The sequence below is a fragment of the Acomys minous genome (genome assembly GCF_964271855.1).
Source record: "Acomys minous genome assembly, chromosome: 2".
In the NCBI taxonomy this organism is placed as follows: domain Eukaryota; kingdom Metazoa; phylum Chordata; class Mammalia; order Rodentia; family Muridae; genus Acomys; species Acomys minous.
The window spans coordinates 31165958-31191084 of record NC_140484.1 but is presented as its reverse complement, the minus strand read 5'-3'; the positions used below and the strand labels follow the sequence as shown (position 1 = coordinate 31191084).

At 45.1% G+C, this 25127-nt stretch overlaps 1 protein-coding gene across 3 annotated transcripts in view; it reads right to left on the bottom strand.

Moving 5' to 3' along the window:
• GLIS3 (GLIS family zinc finger 3) overlaps nt 1–25127 on the bottom strand; it is a 425955-nt gene that overhangs the window by 390802 nt on the left and 10026 nt on the right. For 2 of the 3 annotated variants that reach the window (XM_084769854.1, XM_084769855.1), the window contains exon 2: nt 19824–20308. In XM_084769854.1, coding sequence (XP_084625980.1) covers nt 19824–20211 — 388 coding nt within the window. In that variant the 5' untranslated portion in view covers nt 20212–20308. Of the gene's footprint in view, nt 1–19823; nt 20309–25127 lie in introns of those variants that run through there. The other variant, XM_084769856.1, reaches the window with a different exon arrangement.

Sequence of the window (25127 nt, the reverse complement as noted above, 5' to 3'; positions counted from 1 at the left end):
GGAAGCATCGGCAGCGCAGCGACTTCAGGGCTTCTAGACTGCAGTCAAGCCCATACGCCTCAGCCATTTGATGAGAGAGAGGCATTGCAAGGCTCGCATTGAACTTTGTGGTGCCTTCCAAGCCCAACTTCCTCATTTGCATCTGCCCCATTCACTCACCATTCTGGGAGCACCATGTTCAAGGGATATTTTCAGTTCATTAATTGCACAAAGAACCTCTTTCCCTACAGGCTTGCAACCTGAAGCTGCACTGTTTAGCACAGCAGCCACCAATAAATGTGGCCACTGAGCAACAATGATGTCTAAACTCAATAAATCCACGAAAAAAATTAAAATCATGTCTACGGCTCACATTTGTGACCCTCACACTTCCACGAGTCAACACTGCTGCAGTGACTACAGGCATATCCTTGAACGTGGCTACTGGGAACGGTCCTCAAACAAGGGGTTATCAGCATACACAAGCCAACTGAAGGTTTTATGGCATTCTGGAAAACTGATTGAGGGACCAAGTCCTGATTAAATTTACCCTTGATAAAACGCATCCGCACAGACCACCTGAACTCTGCTTATGAGCTCAACATACAAGTAGGATGTGGAAATTGCAGATTCTTCCAGAATGGAAGCACCAAGAAAGGACTGGGGGATAAGGAGAGAGGGAACGAAGGGGAAAAGGAGAAAGAGAAATCAGAGTGGGTGGTGACAGGCAGAGAGAGGTTAGGAGTGGGGAGATTATAAGGGGAAAAAAAGAGGTGGAATGAGCCAGGCACAGTGGCACATGCCTGTGATCCCAGCACTCAGGAGGCAGAGGCAGGAGGATCTCTATGGGTTTGAGAGCAGCCTGGTCTACAAAGCGAGTCTAGGACATCCAAGGCTACACAGAGAAACTCTGGATCAAAAAACAAAACAAAAACAAACAAACAAACAAAAATAGAGAGCTGGGAAGAAGAGAGGGGTGGTGCACAGCCTGTAATCCCAGAATTTGGGAGGCACTTGGGGGGCAGAGGCAGGTGGATTACTGTGAGTTCGAGGCCAGCCTGGACTACAGAGTGAGCCCAGGACAGGCAAGGCCACACACGAAGAAACCCTGTCTCAAAAGAACAACAACAACAACGAAGAGAGGTGTGGATGGGGATGCAGTGTATGCTGGGAAAAAGAACCAGGCAAACATGCACAGCTCAGAGCAAGACTGAAGGCAAAACTGAGGGAGACAGAACCATAAATCAAGTCAGCATCCCTGGCAACTCAGAACAAACAAGACCCCTGTAGGCCTGCAGAACACCTGTGAGCATGCGGATGAAGACTCGCTGTATGGCTCACTCACTTCAAAGCACTGTGTGGCTCACTCGCTTCTCTGCCTTTTGTCTTTGTCGGTAGCCATAGCCTCCACTTCTAAGTGTAATTCAAGGTTCAAAGAATCTTAAACATATGACCCTCCCTTCCAAACGCTCATCTCACTCTCTCGTTTTCTATCTCCAAAGGGGGGTGGGGACACTCATATTCTATTTACTAATAGACACAATCTTCTTTACATTTTTAACAGCCAAATGCACTCCATAACAACTGAGAAGCACCTCCAAAGAACTTTGTAACTAATCTGAGAAGTTCTCATGGTGTTGGCGGCCATGCTCTCTAAGCTCCTGTGTGACTGGGTCATGCAGTCCTCGCAACACGTGCTCACAGGGATAAAACCAAGCGGGTATGAGCTAAGGACATGAAATACTATGGCCTGCCTCCTTATTCTTGTATTTGAACTGCGCAGCCTGAAAGAGTCCAATCCTGGGAGCTGTGGTGTTGTGCTGCAGGGAGAGAAAGCAGAAAAGGAGGCAGGAAGCCCTCTATCTCCTGAGGGAGGAAGGAAGGCGAGTAAGCAGGACGTTGGTAAGCCATTCCATCATGGGCAGGAGCTGCCTGGCAGGAGAGGCTCCTCACTGGAGGGCGACTGTGTCACCCATAGACAGACATTACTACTGCTGACTCACCCAATCACTAGGTCGCTCACAGGGGTGACAAGGAGCTGAGAGATGTCAGGCAGCAAGCAGCTGCAGCTGGAGGGCGGCATGGGCTCCTCCTCCTCTCTCTTTTCTTCTTAGAGGCCTAGGGTGCTACATCAGAAACTTGCAAATGTTCTCAACTATGACACAATGGAGTCTCAGGCAATTTTCTCTATTACTTCTTGGGCGTGGAAACCCAACAAGTCCACGTGTTAAATAGTTAGGACTAAATAATTTAGTAAATATTTATGTCCCAACAATTTGGTAGCCACCTGGGGGAGGGGAGAGATAAATTGTTAGGACAAGTCAAGTTTTATTTCATTCTTAAATAAGCACAATTTTTATAGGATGCGACACTCCTGGGTACTGTACAGCTTCTCAGAGATAGGATTTAGGTTTGATTCTGGCACCCTACTTCCTGTCCCACGTTCATTATTATTTTTTAACACGGTATTGGGTTTTTTAGTACAGCAAATCCCCAAAGCTTAGCTCTGGAAAGATGTGACATCACTCAAAGGAATGTGGTATGATCTCACACCAGAAATATGAACTACCTTAAGCCAGCGGTTACATGGTAGCTGGCAAATCCCAGGTATGTCTGTGTTTGCTGCAAAAGAAGAAAAAACGACAACAGCTCAGAGCCTCCCTGTGAGCTCACGGGGACACCCCAGGGCACCCCGAAGAACTGTGTGGGAACTGGAAAGCTACAGTCTTCTCAGCACAGCATCAACATAACTCTTGCTCACGGACAACTAAAAACACAAAGCTAAAGGGCCTGACCTGGGCCCTGAAGTAAGCAGCCCCGACCAATACACTGGAAGTGCACTTTCTAGGATCCCCAGAAACCTGAGGAAAGGGACACATTATGGAATGGTTGACTGATACTCTGCAACAGCAGGACATTAAAGACGGGGCGCAGTGCCACTCTCTTTGCTAACCTACCCTGTGTAGAACACTTTACTCTTCAGACAGTGTATTTTGGCTATATCCTTTCTCTTCCCCCGACTCCTGGGCATGAGACCTACCTTAGGGTGTGGTTGATATATATATATTCAGGTTCCCTTTCCCACCGGATTCGATTTCAGTTAGCTTCCAGGTAGGGGTGGGACTCTGCCTCCACATTCCTTTCTCAGGGTTTTATCTGGTTTGAACCTGTGCAGATCGTGTGCAGGCTGTCCCAATCTCTGTGAGTCCTGGGTGTCTAGAAGATGCTATTTCCCTGGAGTCATCCACCACGTCTGGGCTTTTACACTCTTTCTGCCTCCTTTGCTGCCTGGCCCTAAGCCTTGAGAGGAGAGGCTTAATAAAGACACCTAACAATCAAAACACTAAATGCTCAGAGCAAAGAAAGGATACTGGGGTGGAAAAAAGCCGAGGCACATGTAAAAGCATGCCCTAGGGAATACCACCTGAGTTTTCAGTGGGGACTCTGAAAGCCAGAAGGCCCTGGGCAGATGTTCTACAAGCTCTAAGAGAGCACACATGCCAGCCCAGACTACTGTACCCAGCAAAACTGTCAATCACAAACAACGGAGAAAGAAACATTTCACAGTAAGAGCAAATGTACACAACTCTACAGAAGGCACTAGGGAAGGAAAATTCCAGTCTAAAGAGAAGGTTAACTACAGCCCAGAAGAACTGGACACTAGACACGACACTGCGTTAGGTGGTGATGCAGTATACAGAGGGCATCAGCTGCTGTTGGAGACTGTTCTGAATCTGTCACAGATCCCTAAAGCCATGTACACACTCCCTTCACAGTCACTTGACTTTTGTCCCCTATAAAGACTAAATAAAAAAACAAAGATTTCAGTGACACAAAAGGATAAAAAGGTTTGTCAGTTCATCTATTCACTCCTTACTCTTCCATTCATCCAAGCATCCATCCATCGACGCATTCATCTAGCCATTCTACAGACTCTAAAATTGTATTATGTTTCAAAACACTCAAAGTCATAGAAGTAAGGTGTAAAGCCAGATACAACGTGGCGTTTGTCTTCTTCTCAAGGGCACCAATGACATCCCTTAGGTCTAATCCAGTATAGGACTTCCTGGTTCCATCCAACCCAACCTCACACTACCAAAAGACCTAGCCAATCATCCTCCCTTCGTGAATGGCTTTGTTGGCATGGTTTCCACGATACCTCTTACCCTGGCTTTCCTCCTATCTCACTGGTTTGCAGCTTCTTCCCAGCCACAAATGTTGATTTCCCAAAGGCTCAGGTCTTGGCCAGCTTCTCCATCCTCATCATCCTTGGACAGATTTAGCAGTCTCATGATACCAAATATCATCTCATTGCTGTTAACACTCCCATTTTGATCCTTGGCTCACCATTTACTCCAGACCCCCAGTCTTTCACATCCAACTATATACTCAATAGCCCCATGTGGCAGTCTAAGAGGTGCCCCAAATACTCACAAAACAGAGACCTGTTCTCCTACCCACTCTTACTGGCAAACAAGGAACCCTCAGCAACTCCTACTGAATACGCTAAGGCCAATCTAAATGTTTTAATCATTTCCAGGTCACAATCTACCTCAGCAGGGCGACTGCAGTAACCTAACCTGTCCTCCTACGGCCATTCTTCTCCCCATTCAGGGTGTTCTCAGCACAGAGCCTCTTCAAAAGTGTGGCTGTGCCGTTTGGATCCATTATTTAAAAATCTTCCAAATGGTTTCCATGACACTTAAAAGTCTCTGACTTTCCCACCTGAATCTCCAAGGACCTACGTGATCTGGGGGTATCTGAGCCAGGACCTATGTGCCTGCTTTTTTCTCTTAGGTAGGAGTTCAGGTGCCTCACTCTTCACTTGACTCAGAGAAGACCAACCCATTCTAGAATATTCCAAAACTGCATTACTCCACTTTGCTTCTCCTGTGATGCTTCCTAGTGAATGCTACTCTTGGTGGGATGTGGGATGGATGGCATCACTAGCCTTAGTCAAAGTACACAGCTCACAGAATCTCAGACCCTTGCTGGAGCAACTGCATCCTCCACGTTAGCCTCTGCCTCAGCAAATAAGATAGAAGAAAAGATAAGAGAGACGGCAAATGGGGTAGAAGACACCCCTCAAGTCCGACCGTTAGTAGAAAAAAGAGGGAAAAGCTGTGATACAGGATGCAGACAGGGGCCTTACCATGGTCCAATGCAAGAAACTGCTATGATCAGGAACCATTCACCAACTGGGTTGTTGGGATTAGGGAAGGCTTCTAAGCAACCAGTGAAAGCGCCTGTAAAAGGCTGAAGGACCTGGGAGTGGAGACGACCAGTCTGACTGCCGAGGAGAAAGAACACTGAGTAATGGGACTTCCCATCCCTCCTTAAGGCAGACGCTTGCAGGACCTGGGACAGTGTGAGGGCACTCGGTCCCTGAGGCTTACGAAAATCATTAGGAACACTTGGTTTTCTCCATCTGAAATCCTCATAAATATTAGGAACTAGAGGACCATGGAGGAGGGATATATGTTATTGAGGAAATCCGGAAGAAGAGAAGCTGTGTTTGAACCCAGCTCACTGAGCCAGACAGAATGTGTTCACAGGGGAGTGAAAAAGACATGGTTGATGCAGCAGGGCTCTCAAGGCTGGGGTGGAGCTTTAGTGTCTTTGCTGGGTCCATTAGGTGGAGAGAGATCTTTGAAGAAGGAGGAAAGGCTTTGGCAGATCTCAGTGACTTAGACCAGCATGCAAACAGAGTTCATAAAACGAGAGAGCAATGCAGAGGAAGACGGTAAAAAGGTCAAGCCAAGGAAGGTGTCTGTCTGGGTCACTTTGGAGACAAACATGGAATGACTCATGTCACAATGAAGTTCTTAAGGAAGGAACTGAGAGAAATCCTAAGTGTCTATCAAGGAGCTTCTTGAGGGGCTTTAAAGCCTAGGGAGAAGTTCCCAGAAGCCATCTGTAATAGAACAATACAAGGAAGACAAACAAGCCTGCCAAGGGTTGGGCAATTATCCCCCCTAGTCTAAGGAGGGGACATGTCCCCACAGCAAAAGGGACCATATATTGCTAGGGGTGAAGACGGCTTGCCCAGTCAGGAACAACTAGGTATGGTGGAACGGGGGGGGGGGGGGGGGGGGGTAACAACTATAAATACACCCACAGTGTCAACCCATGGCAACTATGACCCAGGAAGCCAGCAGCTGCAGCTGGGGAGCACAGGGCCTTGTTGCCATTTGGCCCTCAGTAGGTATGAACGGAATTAGTAAGTCAGGACCTCTTAGTTAAAGTTACTATTACTGTAACGAAACTCCATGGCCAAAAGCAACTTTGAGAGGGAAGGGTTTATTTCCGCTTACAGTTCCATATATAACACAGTTCATCCTCAAAAGCAGTAAGGAAGCCGGGTAGGGTAGCGCACGCCTTTAAACCCAGCACTCGGGAGGCAGAGGCAGGTGGATCACTGTGAGTTTGAGGCCAGCCTGGTCTACAAACAAGTCCAGGATAGCCAAGGCTATACAGAGAAACCCTGCTTTGGGGGTAGAGGGGGGAGCAGTAAGGACAGGAACTCATGCAGGGCAGGAACACGGAGGCAGGAGTTCATGCAGTGGCCATGGAGGGGTGCTGCTTACTGGCTTGCTCCACGTGGCTTGCTCAGCCTGCTTTCTTATAGAACCCAGGAGCACAATCCCAGGGAAGACACCACCTACAATGGCCTAGGCTCTCCCCCCAGGAGTCACTAATTAACAAAAGGACCTAAAGGCCTGCCTACAGCTTGTTCATATATAGACACTGTCTCAATTGAGGCTCCTTCCTCTCTGATGACTCTAGCTTGTGTCAAGTGGGCACAAAACTAACCAACACACCCACTGAGTTTCTCGGGTGTAGAGAAATGTAAGGAGACTTTGTGGAAGAACTCCACAATACGGAAATGGGTCAGAGACAAGGATGAAGACGACAGCAAGCTAACTAAGTTAGCACCTCCTGGCCATGCTTTGTACCCAACCTTGACCTGTGGAGGAAGCAACTGATGCAAATAGATGGAAGCTTTCCAGGCACTTTTAGACCTTGCTTATGTTTGCCTTTAGTATCTTCTTAGCTGTGAACCTCTTAGGTTACCTGACCCTTGCTCAGAACAGACGGCAATGCCCTTTTGATAGTGCTTCGCCGCGGTTATCTTTGTAACCTCACTAGTTCTTGTGGGATTGCGGTCCAGCATGTTCCTTTGTCCTGCTTATGCTCTAGAAAGGCTCTGCAGATGTAGAGACAATCGTTGGAGTGACAACCAGATACAAAGGTACTTCCACCTGCTTACAACCCTAAAGGTACCCTACATGAGCTGAAAAGAACACCCAGTGCCAGGAGAGGGCTGCCTTCCTGTGAGTTGTTGGCCAGGGAAGCTTCTGAGGCCCCACAAATCATAAACGGCATTGCTTCTGCTGAGGGCTATATGCCAGGACTAGACAGTAAGACCCTATTGCTAGCCAGGCGTGATGGCACATGCCTTTAATCCCAGCACTCAGGCAGAGGCAGGCAAGGGATCTCTGTGAGTTCACGGTCATCCTAGACTACAAAGTAAGCCCAAGATAGTCAAGGCTATTACACAGAGAAACCCTATCTTAAAAAATAAAACAAAAACAAAAACAAAACAACAACAACAACAACAAAAGAGGGGGCCATACAGGCTGCTGGCAAAGAAATGTCACCAACACTCCTGCTTGGCTATGGACCCTGCATGCTAAAGCACCAACATGCCAGGCATGACGTGCCTGCTTGTGCAATAGTGGCTCAGCTGACGAACAGCCTTCCAATTGGATCTAAGGCCCACTTCACAAGAGAGAAGACAAGCCTGGTACCATATCCCAGAACAACAGCCTGTACCTGGGCAAGTTGTTAAGTCCCAACACGGAAGCAATTTGTATACGGGTGCGATTCGCCATGCCAAACTTCCCTCTAAACATCTGTGTTTATGCCCACAGGCCGCTCTTGTTGCTGGCCCCAACTCGTAACTTCCAGTGACGCTCCTGAACAAGTGACTGTCACTGTGGCATGGTGGCCTATTTCTTAGCCATAGGTTGATATCCACGGTCACATATATCCTCCAAGGCTCAGGGATTGTTATGGAAGAGGAGAGGAAAGGGTTTAAGAGACAGAGAGAAAGGATGGAGCGCTGTATAACAGTCCCCTCTGAGATTAAAATGTCCCATGTGGCCAAGGATTTCCTTAAGCAGGGGTGTAAACAAAAACAACAACAAAAGAGCTTCAAGAGCTCCCTGAAATGGAGCAGATTCACTAGGCCCCATCCTGCCTGAGTAAGCAGAGCCCAGCTGCAAAGATCCCCGAACTAGAAGAGCTGTCTGGAAGAGGCTCAGGCCAACGAGGCCCCTGGAAAGGACACTGCAGCCTGAGGCGCTGCCTGCAGCTGTGAAGTGTGCTTCCAGGTTCCCAGATTTTGTGAGCTGCCAGCCACACTGGGGTGAGCTATGGTGATTAAGTTGTCTTTGAGTCATTTTTGTTCCTCTGAGTAACCCCTCACCCATATTCTTAAAAGTAACATCAATAAAACTCATTGGCTTGTCAAACTGGGCTTTGCTAGTACCCATCCTTTGGTCTGTCATCAGACTGTCGCTTGTTCCCTATCTGGGGTGATTAGAGAGGTGTGTATCATCTCCCCAGGATAAGTTGTGTCACACAACATATACATGGGCACACACATGCACACACACACACACACACACACACACACACACACACACACGCAAAGTATATGATATTGCTTAACAGCTAAAGGTATGTACTCTAAAACCAAGAAGTCGTGGACTTGGGTCCTGGTTCTGCCACTCCCTAGCTATGGGAGGGCAACCAATGGTGTGAGTCAATCCTAGTTTCTTCATCTATAAGAGAGGAAGAACAATAATAACAACGAGCCCAATGGTCCCCATTTCACTGAGTTTTGAGGCAGCTTAGAGGTAATAATAAAAAGTATCTAGAATTTATAGCAACATGTGTCATGTAAGGTTATGTATTAACTATCATTATCCTTTAAAATCTGATTAAAAACTACAAAGAAAGTATGAAAAGGAAGTTGTGGTCTTGTTTTGCTTTATTTCTTTGGGCTTGTTCCAAACACGTCAAACATTTCTGAAAGGAACTCCTTACTGCGGTTCAATGATTTCACCTAGACCTAACACTCCATCCCTCCAGTCAACTTAAGAACGGAACATCAAGGGAGGAGAGGTCCCACGGAAGCCTGACTGGCTTCCTTTTTTGAATGCAGTTATTGATTTAAGAACTGTATAGAATATTCCAGATGGGCAGTGCTACTCACAGATAACAGGGGCCCCTAATTCCTACTTCACCCCTGGAAGGTGGCCCATTCCAGCTCTCAGAGGCACCATGACCAGCTGGACCACGGCTAGAAGACTCTGGCTTCTGGTTGATTTTGTGACCCCTTCCTTTCCAGCCACCAACCCTAGGGTACCAGTTCTTCCCACCATCACAATCTATGCACAGGGCTAGACAATCATTTACTGTTCCAGAAACTTCTAGTGTTAAAGTGTCTATACTGAAATAACTACAGTGAGGTTCTCCTCTGAGTCCTGGAAACACCCTGGCATTTACTCCAAGCTTTCTCACACTACATAAAACCAGCCACTTCTACTAAAATTGACAGGGAAGGCAACTCAGGACCTTCACCCGAAGCAAGTTCAAACAAAATGTCTTTGGGTCAGTCAAGGAGATCCCTTCTTAATGTCTACTTTCACGTCTTCCACCTGGGACATAAGGTGGCCTCTTGGCAATTTGTCAGTGTAGTACTGCCCATACAAACAACGTTGCTGTCTACATACAGCATACAGCAAGGCCTGGCCCACCTCCACTCCCTGCCCTTCAAGTCATGTGTTATGTTCAGATCCTTAATCCATTTTGTTTCATGACTCTGATTTACACTAAATTTTCTGCAAAGTTATAATGCCAGTCAGGGGAAGACTCATCGCGGATTTTATAGAAGTACGACACTATCTCACACGACGTATTGTAGGAAGCAATCAAGCTATCTGAGTCAACAACACACCCTATGTGGATCAGCAGAATTTCAGCTAATTCTGCTTTTAGGTGAAGGCTTGTCTTGCGTTTCTTTTTATTTTTACACACGGCTATACTGGAGCACCTTCCTATGGGTATCAGTATCTTTATCATAACTTGTATTGCTTTTGTAGCTCCCTTATACTTCAGTTAAGATATTATAGTTTTAGTTGTGAATAGCAAGTATATAATGCCATTAATTTTGTTTTAGAATCATGAAAAAATCCAAAGCTAGTAGCCGCTTTCTTCCCAGATCTTGCCTCTTTCTCTATCGTGTATTAAGAGAGGAAAAGCCACATAATTCTGGTATCGAGCAGGCAGTGAAAGTGCTGAGGGTGACTGTCCCTTTCTGTTTCAGTTTGCTGTCCTATAGCACTTCCCAGGGAGAAGAACGGTTATTCACAGAATACACTGTATTCTTTTAAATACGGAATGCTACAAGCCTGACAAAGCACTTTTATGAACTGGGACAAATCATCCCTGCCATTCAGTAATACTTGGAAATTCATCATCAATTTGATTTACACCCAGCATCAATAAATCACACAAAGTAGCCCCTGTGTAGCCCAGGGAGTAAACAAAAGTAAACAGTGTGCTTCACCTGCCTTGCTGGCCACAGGAAACGCACTCTGGCCACCTCAACTGGAATAATGCCTTTGGTCTCTGGTCGATTTGGTTATTTTTGGAGCCTTTTATGGAATATTAACTTCATTTGCTCTAATTCTACAGGAAGCCACATTGGAAGTGCAAGGAAATATAAATGATTAAAAAGCAGAAGTGAAAAAAATACAAGTGCTTTGCTCTTTAAAACTGTATTCTTTCCAAATGGGGGTAGGGGGTGGGGTGGGTCCCCATGTTGCTACTCCTAGTCTGTTTCTAGATGGCTACAGTCCACTCAGCAGCCCTGGGGGTTAAGTCTGTTTTTGTTGTCTGCTGTTTTTTTTTTTTTTTTTCAAAATAAAGTGGAGGCATAATACAGAGAAGTAACATTTTCAATCAGTGGCAATCTTGTAGACTTGATGGTAGAGCAAGAAGAGGAAAACATGAAGCTTGCAGGCCCACCCAGGAATCAATGCCTAGCCTCAACTCCACACTCCAACCAATGAAACCAGCCACCGAGAGTTTGAAAAAAAAAAGTTTTTAAAAAGCAACTTGTGTTATTTAAGGTAGGTTAGCCCTCCCGACTTCACACAATACATTATCTTTCTCCAAACAAGTCTTTACAAGAGACACCAGCCTTCAGTGACACAAAAAAGAGTTTTTAAAATCCCAATTAGTTTGGTGTCCTTTGTTGATATTATTCTGTTTTTCTCTAACCAACAATAATGAATAACCCACAAATGCTAATGAATAACTAACTCCTTTTGTCTCCAAGGACAGCCTAGCCCAACAAGAAATGTCAGAGGGCCTGAGGTAAAATAAAAACCTTTATAATGAAAATCTTCCCAATTATACAGTCCTCTGGGTACTACACAAGCACAACTGCCTGAAATATTTAAATAGTCATGTCAAGTGTGCTTAAAGTGGGGATCATAAAACTGATTTCCCTGATGCTTTGAAAAGTGAGTTTCTACCAGTCTAATTACAGTGCGTTCTGTTGGAACAGGAAGCAAGGGAACGCTACCACTGTGCAACCTAAGTGGGACTCCACATTCCCAACCAATGGCCAGGCCAGCCAAGCTGCCCTTGCACACAATGCCACCCCCTCCCACGCTGGCCCCTGAGCCTCAGAAAGAGGAATGCTTACCTCTACACACTAAAAACTAGTACGGTGTGAACAATGAGTGTGAAAACCAGTTTCTGCCACTTCAGAAATGTTAGGCTGGAACTAGCCCCCTCCCCTAGTGTAGGTCAGAAAAGACAAAGATGCCATGATGCCTGGGACCCAGGCTCTTGCCAACCTACAGTGAAGGAGAGCGCAGTGATGTGCTCTAAGGGCAGCTCCTTTTCCCAGCACTTTCCCAGACTCTACGCATGGGCTTGGAAGCCAGGGCACCCCAGAAGCAGGAAGGATGCCCTTTACACAGCTCTCCAAATGAGCCCCACTAAGAGAGACTTGAGATTTGGGTGAAAGTGGGTGATTTCAAGTCTAAGGCATGGGGAAGTACAAGGGAGGCAAAAACAGGAAGTGTTTAATGGGAACATGGTCGAAGGGCTCGGGAACTGGCTTCAAGAGGGTTCCTTTGGCCCTATTTGGGTTAATGCGAGCATCAGAAAGAACAGCGATGGGGATGAGTCACAGAGAACGGTGTTTTGAAAAACCCCTGAGTAAGTTTATAGGGATTGGAAAGAGATGGGGGGGGGGCTTCTCTTCCCAGCTGCTGTAGTCTGAATCCAAAACCACCCCAAAGCTGTGTATCTGCACATTTGCCCTAGTTAGGGGCATTCTTTGCGGAGGTTAATAGAAAGCAGGACATACTGCCACACTGGCAGACACGGGACACAAAGGCCAGGGTGGGAAGGGTATATATACCCAGCTCCAAGCTCTGAAAACAACCTCTGCCTCCTGCTCCCGCTACCGTGCAGGGAACCACATACTCCTACAAATGTGAGCAAGCTGCTCCTACCATCATGCCTCATTATGACAAAGCCACCCACCCCCCCAGCCCTCCCCCGTCCCCCCCACCCCCCACCCCTGAACTGTGAAGTGAAACAAGTCCTTCCCCTTCCCCTATTGCCTCCAAAATCTATCAAGCACGTTGTTACTATGTTGCTGAAAGGAAACCGCCAGCTCCTGACCACCCAAGGACTGACAAAATCAGGACAAAGAAAAGCTGAGGCAGACAGGGAGCAGAGGGGCAGCTATGAGAGGCTAATGAATGTGATGTCACTGACTAACTTCGATAGGCCACATGTCGGTGACCTGATGACAAGAACAGGTTCCCCCACAAATCATCTATTCTATGTTCTTTCTTTTAATTTGCATGTGTATATGTGTGTGCGTGCACGTACAGAGAGGTGCGCACTCATGCACGTGGGCGTGGAGACCAGAGGTTAACGTTGGTTGATTTCATCTTCCCTTTTCCACCTTATTCCTGAAAAGGGCTCCTCTTTCTGAGCCCAGGGCTCACCATTTCAGCTCGAGTAGGCTGCCAGGGAGCTCAGGGGATTCTCCTGTGCCTACCCTACCACAGCAGAACTACAAGAGCACACCACTGTACTCAGCTTTTACAAGGGTACTGGGGGTCCAGACTCAGGTCTGCAAGCTTGAGAGGCAAGCACATTATTGACAGAACCATCCCTCCAGCCCCTTTCATGCTGTCTTCTAACCCGAGTTAGATCATGAAGAAATAAATGGTCAGGCAAACCAGCCTGAGCTAACCTGAACCCAACCCAACCCTAAGGAAAAATGCATGGAGGAGCGTCAGAAGGCTAGAAAATAGGAGCCCGAAATACTGTGATAGCTGCATGCAATTTACTTGAACTTTATTAGAGCTGTCTAAATTAAAAACCAGCCGGAAAGGGCACTTGGATCGTAAGTAGAGAGAGAAAATGTCTGAATAAAATATAAAACAATAATGTAAAATTAATTTGATTAATTTGATTATGGACTGCATATTAAGATATAATTACATATAAGTGAAATTGTTGTGTCTAAGTTAACTTCCCCAGTGGTGCTGATCATGAATTTGTGTATATAAATGAGGAATGCCAACTTGAAGATCAATGTCAGTTGTCTGTCACTTATTTTCAAGTGGCTCAATGTACTTTAAAAAGATAAATGTGGCAAAATGCTAAAAAGTTAAATCTAGGTATAGTGGCACATGTCTGTTAGCTTGGCATTTTGGGGATGCTGAGGCAGGAAGATCACTGAGTTCAAGGCTTGTCTACAAACCAAGTTCCAAGCCATCCAGGGCTACACAGTGAAATCTTGTCTCAAAAAAAAAAATTAACTTGTTATTTAATTATAATAGAACAGAATACAAAATAATGGACGGGAAAAAAAGTAAGTAAGTTAAAACCAAAAACACTGAGACCAAACATTGAATTTTGCTCCTTAAGAAGTAGTTTGTAAGGCTGGGAGTGGTAGCACATGCCTTTAATCCCATCACTTGGGAGGCAGAGACAGGAGGATCGCTGTGAGATCGAGGCCAGCCTGGTCCACAAAGCTAGTCCAGGACAGCCAAGGCTACACAGAGAAACTTGTCTTGAAAAAAGAAAAACAAAAACACAAAAACAAAAACAAAAACAAAAAACCAACAACAAAAAAGTATAGTTTGTTTAAAAAAAAAAAAGACTGGCTAGTCTAAGTGGAAATGACTGGATAGTGTTCACAGGAAGCTGTTTAAAGGGTACAAAATTGAGGAAATAATCCTTTTCTTTTTCTGCTTTTTTATCCTTCCTTCCCCCTCTCCTCAGAAGGCAGACTCTAGTCAGAGCTAGACTGAGGCGGCCACTGTGCAGCCAAGAGGAACGCTCCACAGTCTCGAGCCTGACAGTGCAGTGCTGCACAGACAACACTGACCCAGCCATAAGAAAAATAGCTTCTTGACAGGCCCTGAGCACTCAAAGATGTGGCCAGCCAAGTGTCTGTGTTTTTACAGTGCCCTCGGGCCCACAGAAACACCTAACAGCCACATTTATTTTGTAGTTAGGTGTAAACACTTAACAGCATTTATGTAGTAGCAACTTATTAGCTGCTTTAAAAAGTAATATTCATAAATTAAAAGAAAAAAATCCCTGTTTGATTCTTAAACAGGCACCATTTAGGAAGGATATATGCTTTTGTGGTGTACCCTACCACTTCTCAAACCTTGGAATAAGGCAGATCATACTCACTGCCTGCTCACATCTACTTGTTTCCTAAAATTGTAGGAGAATAGGCCAGTGTGGCGACTCCTGCCTGTAATCTTGGCATTCAGAAGGTAGATACAAGAGGTAACTGCCTCAAATTCAAGACCAGCCTCATCTATAAAGTGAGTGCCAGGTAAGTCTTTGAGACTTCCTCAAAGAAAACCCCAAATGTTAAATAATTAAATTTTTGTTTTGTTTTGTTTTTCAAGACAGGGTTTCTCTGTGTAGCCTTGACTGTCCTGGACTCACGTTGTAGACCAGGCTGGCCTCGAACTCACAGCGATCCGCCTGCCTCTGCCTCCCGAGTGCTGGGATTAAAGGTGTGCGCCACCACACCCGGCTAATTTTAAATAACTTTTAACATGAAAAAAAATAAAATAAAATAGCCACCCAACTCCAAAACTCTCTCACTTCATACCAAATCTCTGTCCTGTCTGAGTACTAGCGCCTCGTTCCTGTTGTCCAAGCCCTTAGCAACCACCACTGTCTCTATAAACCTGATGATTCCAAGAACTCAGATAAGGAGACTCATAAACACATACGCTTTTCATTTAGCACAGTTTACTCAACGTTTATCCGTTAGCGTATATGCTGGGATTTCCTTCCTTTTTCAAGTTGCATGTACAAGCATCATCATGTTGTGTCTCTTCAATCACCTTGTGATGGACCGTTGCTTATCTCCCATCTGGCTATGATGAACAATGCTTTCAGGAACAGGTATTTTAAAAAAAAAAAAAAAGTGCTTGCTGAGGTCGTAGCTTTGTGAAAATCACCAAGAGGAATGCCACGGAATTTACCACAGAAAAAGTCGGTCCCCACTAGCGGAGTTTTACCTGGTGAGCAAAGAATGGGTAACTCTCTGATTGCTTCAAAATGCACAGTGCAAACTCTGTCTTCAAAAGCACAGTGCCCGAGGGCTCTTTAAGTTCACTGCGGCATGTCTGTGACCTCATGGGACCGTTTGGAATTCACACCATAGGATGCTGCTGAAGCCACTGTCATCTGTGTTTCCAGGTTAGTGGAACCAACTTCAATTCTTTGGATACAGTTCCAAGCATCGGTACAACCAGCCTCAGGACTCAGAAAAGGCTCCTTCGTATTGCTGGGTAAACTGCACACTCTCCCAAAGCAGTGAGGCCCTACTGCGGTTAATTTTGTGTGAATCTACCTTGACTACAAGGTGCTCAAATGTTTGGTGAGATAATATTCTTTTTCTGGGTGAGATTAGCATTTTACATCAGCAGGCTGGGGGAGGGGCGTGCCCTCCTTGGTAATGAGAGACTACATCCAATCATTTCAAGGTCTGAGCAAAAAGTGGCCCTTCCCCCACATTGTCGGGCAACTCTTCTCCTGGCTGTTGCCTTTGAACTGGAAGGCCGGTCCTTTTTCTTGCCTTTGGACTCACTGGAACACTGGCTCTTCCTGAGTCTGGAGCCATGAGCTCTTTCTTCTGCCTCTCAGGTCCTCAGGTCAGACTGGAGACTTAAATCATCCACTCTCTTGGGCCACCACAATCTCATTAGCAAAGTCTCTTCATTTCTATGCACACTCATACACAGTCCCAAGAGTTTTCTAGGAGCCTCAACTGGTATTCTCAGAGTTACACTCTGCCCCAGAGTCAAAGCAGACTGACACATCTACTTCTTGGTGCCTCATTCATGAGGTTTGTTTGTTTGTTTTGGGTTTTTTATTGTTTTTTGTGTTTTTGTTTTTTCCAGACAGGGTTTCTCTGTGTAGCTTTGGCTGTCCTGGACTCACTTTGTAGACCAGGCTGGCCTCGAACTCACAGGGATCCATCTGCCTCTGCCTCCCAAGTGCTGGGATTAAAGGTGTGTGCCACCACACCAGGCTTATGACTCTATCTGTCCCATTCTGTTTACTCCTCTCCAGTGTCAACTCTCATAAAACAAAAACAAAAACAAAAAAAAAGAAAACACACACACACACACACACACACACAAAAAAAAAAAAAAAAAAAAAAAAAAAAAAAACCCTCTACACTTCCAGGCAATGTGCAGCCAGGCAGCAATCAGCAACCTCCCATGATCTCACGCCTCCAGGCTTGGGTTGTGGCTTTTCTCCCTACCCAAAACAAATGCCAGAAAGCTCTCTCATGTGCGCACACACACATGCCATGCCGGCTCATGCGTGAACACACTCACTCTCCCTCGTGCACACACTTGAGGGTGTTGCAAAGACTAGCACCTCGCTTTCAAATGTGTCCTTAGATGCCCTCTCCTCCCCCTAGATCCACCTTCCAGGAGGCCAGGGAGCCCTCTCACAAGACAGAGGGGGTGGCTCACTGCTGTGCAAACACGGGGACTTGAAGTTTGGATTTCCCAGCACCCACATGAATGCTGAGAGTAGCAAGACGTGTCTGTCGTCGCAGAGCTGGGAAAGCAAAGATGGGAAGATCCCAGGAGTGCACTGGCCCACCTTTCTAGCCAAACCACTGAGCTCCAGATTCAGAGAGGGCCTCTATCTTTTTTTTTTTTTTTTTTTTTTTTTTTTGGTTTTTCGAGACAGGGTTTCTCTGTGTAGCCTTGGCTGTCCTGGACTCACTTTGTAGACCAGGCTGGCCTCGAACTCACAGCAATCCGCCAGCCTCTGCCCTCCCGAGTGCTGGGATTAAAGGCGTGCGCCACCACCGCCCGGCTGAGGGCCTCTATCTTTAAAATAAAAACAAAAAATAAAATAAAATAAAAAAATAAAAACGTTGGAAGTGGCTGCAGAGGGAAGAGACCTATATTAGCCTCTGAACTCCACATCTGCCTGCACATGTACACACACATACTCTCGCACATAAAGACTGCCACACTATGCTGAGTGTCTCTTTCTCAGACCCCTCACTTGGCTCCATTTTTAACTGCCCATCCGTTTGTCCGCATTCTCAAACACCCCGAGGGGAGGACATTTTACTGGCAGGTCTTCCAGAACAACGGCTCCCACACAACGTATGTTCAATAATTATTTGTTGAATAAATGATCAGAGGGAGTCTAAGCAATCCCAGCCCGCTGGCCGCTGGCTTAATTTATGAACTCTGACAAGAGCTGCAGGACACAATTCAACCCCTTCTGGCCTCACCAAGACCACTGATGGTTTCCAAGCTGTGAGGCTGAGGAGAAACACATTCAGATTGTCCGACACTTCGTATCTCTGAGGACTCATGCTCCAAGCGTGTTGACGGGAAGCCAGGCACTGTCCGCTAGCAAAGAGCCAGCAAGCCTCAGGGGAAGGCCAGGAAAGCAGCAAGGGCTCTCCACGCACTGCAAAGTCTACCGGCCCTGATGACTCACTCAGTTAAGCACACTTACCTAAGTTCCTGAAGCGCGTTTTAAAACCAGGGTCATTTGGCTTCTTCTATCAGAGTAATATTCTTGAACTGTCTCTTAGTTAAGTATCCCCGAAGCGTTTGTCATTTTGGACCTTTCCATCAGTTAAGTCAACCACTGCTGTTGCGAGCAATCCCTGAGTCTATGCTGGAAAGCATCCCCACGTGCTGCCTGACACAGGATACGTGATAGGAGAAGCCCAAGATATTAATATTATCTCCATTACCACTGTCAGCCACGTGGACGTAAGTGCCTGTGAAAGCAAGCTACAGCTCGCTAGTCAAGAGGAGCTGGGGGCGGGGGGGGGGGGGGGCACTGGCACAACACCTCTGAAACCCAACAGTGCAGTTCAGGAAAAAGAAGCAGCTCACTGCTCTACCTCTAGGCACAGCGGCCTCACAGTGATAGATTATTCTAGAAAAGGCTCCCAGGGACACTTTACCTGAACTTAAACAGCAGTACCTCTAGGAAAGCAACAACTCCAAACAGAACTTAGACAAATATAAATAATTAAGAGAACAGAAAATAAGAAAAATAAGGGGTAAATATAAAAGCTACACGTATGTTTATCGTTGAGGTTTTTTTTTCCAATCTCTTCATTTATGCCAAGCACTCCATATATCAAAATACACAGACACCAAGGCAATTAAGTCTTTGGCTACATGTCTGTTATACATCATTATTCGCCTTAATTAACAGGATAGGTGGCCATTCAGAAGCCTGCTAGTAACTCTACTGGGCAGTATAAATACATTTAATACTAAATGATAAAGTACCTTAAGGCATATACAGAATGCTATTTTACATAAAAAGCTGTAGTTATATAGGCTACAGGCTCTTTTTCTCCCTAGCCTAAACACAAATCCCATCTGCAATGTAAGTCCGTTAGGCCCACACCAGCGGCTAGAGAGAGTGTGTCATTTAAATACTTTGTCAGTCCTCAACAACTACTCTTGTCATTTGAAATATACGGTAATCCAATCACTACTGAATTTAAAAAGCGCACACCATATTTCAAATTAAACAAGTTTTCTAGCCCCTCGCAAAATTTAAGCACGTGTTTCTTATTCCCGTTGGGGACAGGACTCATCGGCAGAACATGCCTAGCATGTCACTACAAGGGGGAAAGCTGTGCGTTATTCCAGTTTAAGTTCCTCTTTTGATTTCACTCTTAATTTTCCCATTTGTATATGCTGACTCCTCATTTTACCGGTTATTAAAATGTGTCCCTTTTAGCATCCTTCCAAGCACAGATTTTTTTCTAGTACTTCTAAGCATCAGAATTAATTCTGGTTAAGGCCTGTCCTCCACTGCCTTTAGGATCCCCCTCCCCCAACAGGCCCACAAGCCAGGACAGGGCTACAGGTACACAGAAGGCAGTGTCCTCACCCTGCTCCTGCCCTCGCGTCATCACCTCCCTCCCTAGGTCCCTTTTAAGCTGATCCACGTTACCTTCCACTCTGCTTCAATTCCAAAGTGTCACACACCTGTACCTAGCATTTACACACACAAAAGTATACACCCAACCCCCTTACTAAGCTTGAGACCATGAACCTTCACTCTAATACTGAATTATGGTTTGTTTGTTTGTTTGTTCTATGGAATTTACTGGCAGTGAACAGACACGGGGCAGATGAAACATTCCCATTTTTTAAAAGATTCCAAAGTGACGATCCTACCTTTCTCAGGATTTGGAGAAAAGAGGTCTCCGAATTCTTGCTGTTTGGGCTTTACAGTAAGTGACGCTGCCATGCCGCCAGCTTGAGTGACCTGAAACTGAGGCTTCCCATTGGCGAGTAACTGTCTCCTGGGGCTCAGGGCAGGCAAATGGATGGGGCTTGCAGCCATGTTGCTCAGAGGAGCCAGCCCTGCTCCTGAGGACATCTTGAGGTGAAGGCTGTTAGCAAGATTTCCAATAGTAGGGCTGGGTGTACTGGCACAGGATGAGGGGCCAGGAGTGCCCGAGTGGGCTCTGATGGGAGCAATAGGTTGACCACTGAGAAGCCCAGGCCCCTGCGGGGTTCTTGACGTCCGGTGGAGATTCATGCCACATGACCTGCCATTCATTCTGACAGCCCCCGAGGCCAAGGTGATCAATACCCAATGGCACTATTGATTCTTCCAAGGCAAGGCAAGTAACTTATCCATGGGATAGGTGATAAGTCTGTTTAAAACAGAAAAACAAATACAGGCATTGGAAAAGGTGAAACTGAAAATAAGATACAGTGATTTTTTTTTCAACTCCTATATCCTTCATACCAGCTGGCAAACTGGCCTCTTATGTAGAACAAAATCATAAACCAAACAGCTCCTTGGCAAGGACTCTTCACTTCTGCCTTCAGGGGAGGCGTGGCTTATGGATCACTGCATTGCTCTGTGTGCCACAGTGCCCTTCTCAATATGGTGCTTTTGGCAGCTAGCTCCAGACTCCTGAGACTGACTGCAAAGTGAAATCTACTCTGTCTCCAGAGGATCTGCCCGTACACTTCATTGTCACTACAGTGCGCCTTTGGAAACTCCGAACGGCAGCTTCTCAGAGTGAGACTAGACTTTGAAGTTCCCAGTGAACACGTACAAAGCCAACATGATGCTCATTCTGAGAGGAATATTTTCATAGTGCCAAGATTTGCAAGACACCAAAAATGTAGGCATAAGCATATTAGTTTTCACATGTCCTTATATTTCAATACTTACAACAGTGTTAGGGCCTTGGATCTATATTGATCCCTACTGATCCTGACAGAAACAGACTCAATGCCACAATACTCTACTTTTCAACTGAGGGAGGGAAAGGAAAAAGCTACAAACAGTACCTCCTAGAAAGCACAGGAGAAAAGGAACTCTTAAAGATGGGGTGCTAGGTATGTTCACAGAAAGACCTGCTGTGCTACTGTATATACCACACTATGAGGGAGCCTCCAACAGGAGCAGAAAAAAAAATGTCCCTGTATATCCACACAACACCGTTCTCCACTTGCATGTGATGACATCAATGCTCCCTAGCTGTAATCACTGAGGAGGGCTTGTCCCTTCCTACCAACTGGCTCTCCACAGTAGGTGCAAGGAGGTGGCCAAGTGTCACAGTGGTGCCTCTACTGAAAATGTTTGAAAAGTCCACAATCTGTCTTTTCTAGAGAAAAGATAGTCCTGGGAAGCAGCCATGGCTGAACAAACAAACACAGGAAATGAAGATTGAGACATGGCAGTAACATCTACAAGTCCTCAATAGGATGAGTCTTGGGATTTTCCCCCCTGGTGATCCACTTAAAGGTCTTGAATAAATATTTTCAACTCAACTCAAAAAAAACCAAAACGGCTGCAGCAATCACCACGGGAAGGCTAGCAAGGAGTGAAAAATGTTTTACAGGAAATAGTTTCTTTCACCAGTTTAGGAATTAAAATTAGTTAAATGTTCACTATGCTTTCCATAAAAGGTGCCCTGCGTGCCCATGCTGAGGGGCTTTGTGTGGAATGCAAATATAAATGTTCGAATGGACTCTTTATCTCTTTCCTTGACTGACATCCAGTCCTCTGATGACACTTACTTAGCTTTGCCAATCCTAATGGGTACCCAACAACTCTCTCTAGCATACAGATACAGTCCCCACTCTCCCACCACTCCCGGTCCCACAGACAAGTAAATCCACAGGATTGAAAGCTGCATGCTTGAAGTCCACTGATGAAGCAGTGAGAACTGAGCTGCTACGGAACTGGTTCTAACTCCCCATACATGGTCCGCTGCGCGCGCATGACGTTACAGCCTATTCCCAGACGCGTTCTTCATCCACTGACAGGTTGATCTTGATCAAGAGTCAAAAATCACTATCCATTCTCCGCTTATTCATAAAATAGTGGTTTCTGAGCTTTTCTATGAAGTATTTATTCAGTGTCCACAAAACATAAATATAACAAATAAACGTGCCATACTGGCAATTTTTTGAAAAAGATGAAGAATGGTCCAAAATGACCAGAGTCGCTTAAACTACACTCAAGTGGCAAATGTCTGCAGATGTGTTGACCGTGGTCCTTTCTGTTTTGCTTTGTTTTGGTGTGCGTGTGCGTGTGTTTTGGTTTTTTTGATTTGTTTGTTTGTTTTTAAGAAAAGAGTCACTTTAGCCCAGCATCATAGAGAACAAGCAGTTCTCATCTAAACCACATCACTGAGTGTCCCAACATTAGGCTCAGCCACTGGGAAGATGGGTCTGCAAGAAGGGAATGGATGCCAAGCTGAGAGCATAGTGAAGCATCAGGCACACATACCTGTGTGTCTTACATGAATATTGCTTTCTTTAAAAATATAAGTCGTATTCCTGTTTGAAACAGCCTTAGGTTTAAAGAAAAACAACAGAATGTACTTAAAAATTTTAGGTGAGAAAGAAGCAGCCAGAAAAATGAAGTTAACAGCATCTCAGTTAAGCAAAACCACCCATGAAATCAAAGAAAAGCTATATGTGGGGGGGGGGGAGGAAGACCCTTAAGATGAAAAGAAAGAAAGAAACTACCTGGGGAAATTTGCCTCAGGTTCTAGTTTTCACATGGATTATGATGTCAACAGATTTTTTAGCATTAGATACTAGTACATAGAAATCAATTTTATTCACTCAGTATGATATTTTATGTACTTCTACTCTATGCCAGTGACCACCATATCACCTCAAGCCCACTGGGTAATACAGCAGGTGTGAGCCACGGGGTATTTAAGGAAGACTAAAGGTCAAGCATCAGTGAGGAGCACTCAAGAAATAAGATGCTAAGACCTGGCCCCCTCCCCCGCCAAGTCTCAAGCTCCCTGGACCCACAGTTTTCCATCCATAAAAGGGTGAGGAAGACAAATATAATCACTGTGGTCTCTTGCTACTCTGTTTCTCCTGATACTTTAGTTTAGGATTATTTTTAAAATTCATTTACTACGGTAACAAATTAATACATAGAATTTATCAATTAAATGTACAGGAACTGTGTAGATGTAGAGGCAAAAAAACAGTGGCACTCTCTACCAACACAATTAAAACAACACCAAGAAGGTCATGGGAGGGGACACAGTGGAAGGGAAGGGCTGCCAGTGGGTGGGAGGAAACAATGGCGGGCAAGAAGGAGGGTGGTCTGATGTATTCTGATGCTAATTACTGCTCATATTTGTACCATCAAACCTGGGCTGGGCAAATGAGACAAGGGTGGCTAAGGTACCAGGGATTTGGGAGAGAGGGGTGTGGGGAGAAGGGGGAGAAGAGGGACAGGGGGAAGAACAGAAAGAATAAAGATGCATTTACTTAGAGTTCATACGTATTTGTGTTGTATTTGCACCATGTGCCTCCCTGGTGCCCACCGGGCCCAGAAAGGGGTGTTGGATCCCCTGAAATTGGAGTTACAGACAGTTGTGAGCTGCCATGTGGGTGGTGAGAACTGAACCTGGGTCCTCTGCAAGAGCAGCCAGTACACTCTTAACCACTGAGCCTTCTCTTCAGCCCCCTCTTTTTATCTAAAAATTTTGACAAGCCTCCATTCCTGTCTTATGCCCAAATACTCTACTCAAGACTACCAACAACAACAACAAAAAAGGAAAAATAAATTTTAAACATTTACTTATTTATTTATTTCTGTGAGTGCTCTTTTTGCATGTATGCTTGCATGACAGAAAAGGGCATCAGGTCCCACGACAGACGGTTGTAAGCCACCATGTGGGTGCTGGGAATCGAACTCAGGACCTCAGGAAGAGCAGCCAGTGCTCTTAACCACTGATCCAACTCTTCAGGCCCAGGATAATTAATTTTTGAAAGAAAAAAAAAAAAACAAGGAGCATTCAGAAATATACATTTCAAGTGTTTCATATCTGACATTTTGCCATCTTTAGATTGTTGTACTCCACTGGTTCTCACAATGAAAATGTTCACTCTGCTACTGAATTACTAAATCTTTCCTTTTAACCACTTTCAAACTCTTAAAACACACTCCTGTAATTCAGGTCAGAGAGGAAATTACTTAACCTCTAAGGAAACTAAGGTAGAAAACCATTTCATAATGCCACTCATTTTCTGGAAAAGCGTTAACTTTGATCAAAATATAAAGTCCCAAGTCCACCTCTTCCCAGGCTCCAGGCCTGCTCCTTGTGGACTATCAGAGATTAAACAGATGAGAGCAGTGTCAACTCATCCATCCATTCAAGGAAACTCCAAAACCAAGTTCCATAATGCCTATTTACAGCCAAAGGCCCTTTCTCAGTAAATATCATTAGTAGGCTCATATAGAGTCATAATTCATCTGATGAGTCAGTTAATTATTAATTTTCATACATCATTTCATTTCCTTAGGCTAGATTTAGCCTTTGTTAAATTTTCTGCTCCTTATGCCAAAAGCATTTCTTAACCTGCATTAAAAAAAAAATCCTGTCAACAAAGCACAAATACCATACTGGTGAGGGAGTAAACTTGACCCTAAATATGATAATATTTATATATATGCATAGAAGCATATATGTTCACGTTTACGGTGTATGCTCGCTCCAAGCACATGTGTATATGTTTTGTGTGTGTGTGTGTGTATGCTTGCACGTGTGTGCACGCTACTGTGCATGTCTGTATGTGTCTAAGCCATCTGTGACGTGTTATTCTTTTCACTTTCCCCTTTTGGGTTAATGATTGTATAATTTCATTAAGCTCTGTCATTTCAACTTCACCGCCTTCATCGTTGAATAGGCCCATGCTACTCTCCTGGGTTTCTCCCGTTGCAGCTTTTGTAGCCAGAAGAATCTAAAAATGAAAACCCTACTGATGGACACTGTAAGGTATTCTCATGCACGGCTGCAGGGCGAAGCACATTTTGCAGCTTAATCGAGGACAGATAGAGCCGAATGTTCTTATATCCCAAGAGTTCATTTTAATAAGCAGAATGTACCTTGTTCTCACACAGGTGACTGCCTCCTCAGTAAAGATTGTATAAACAAAAACCAATCATGTAAGTCACTTTATTGGCAACAATATAAACAC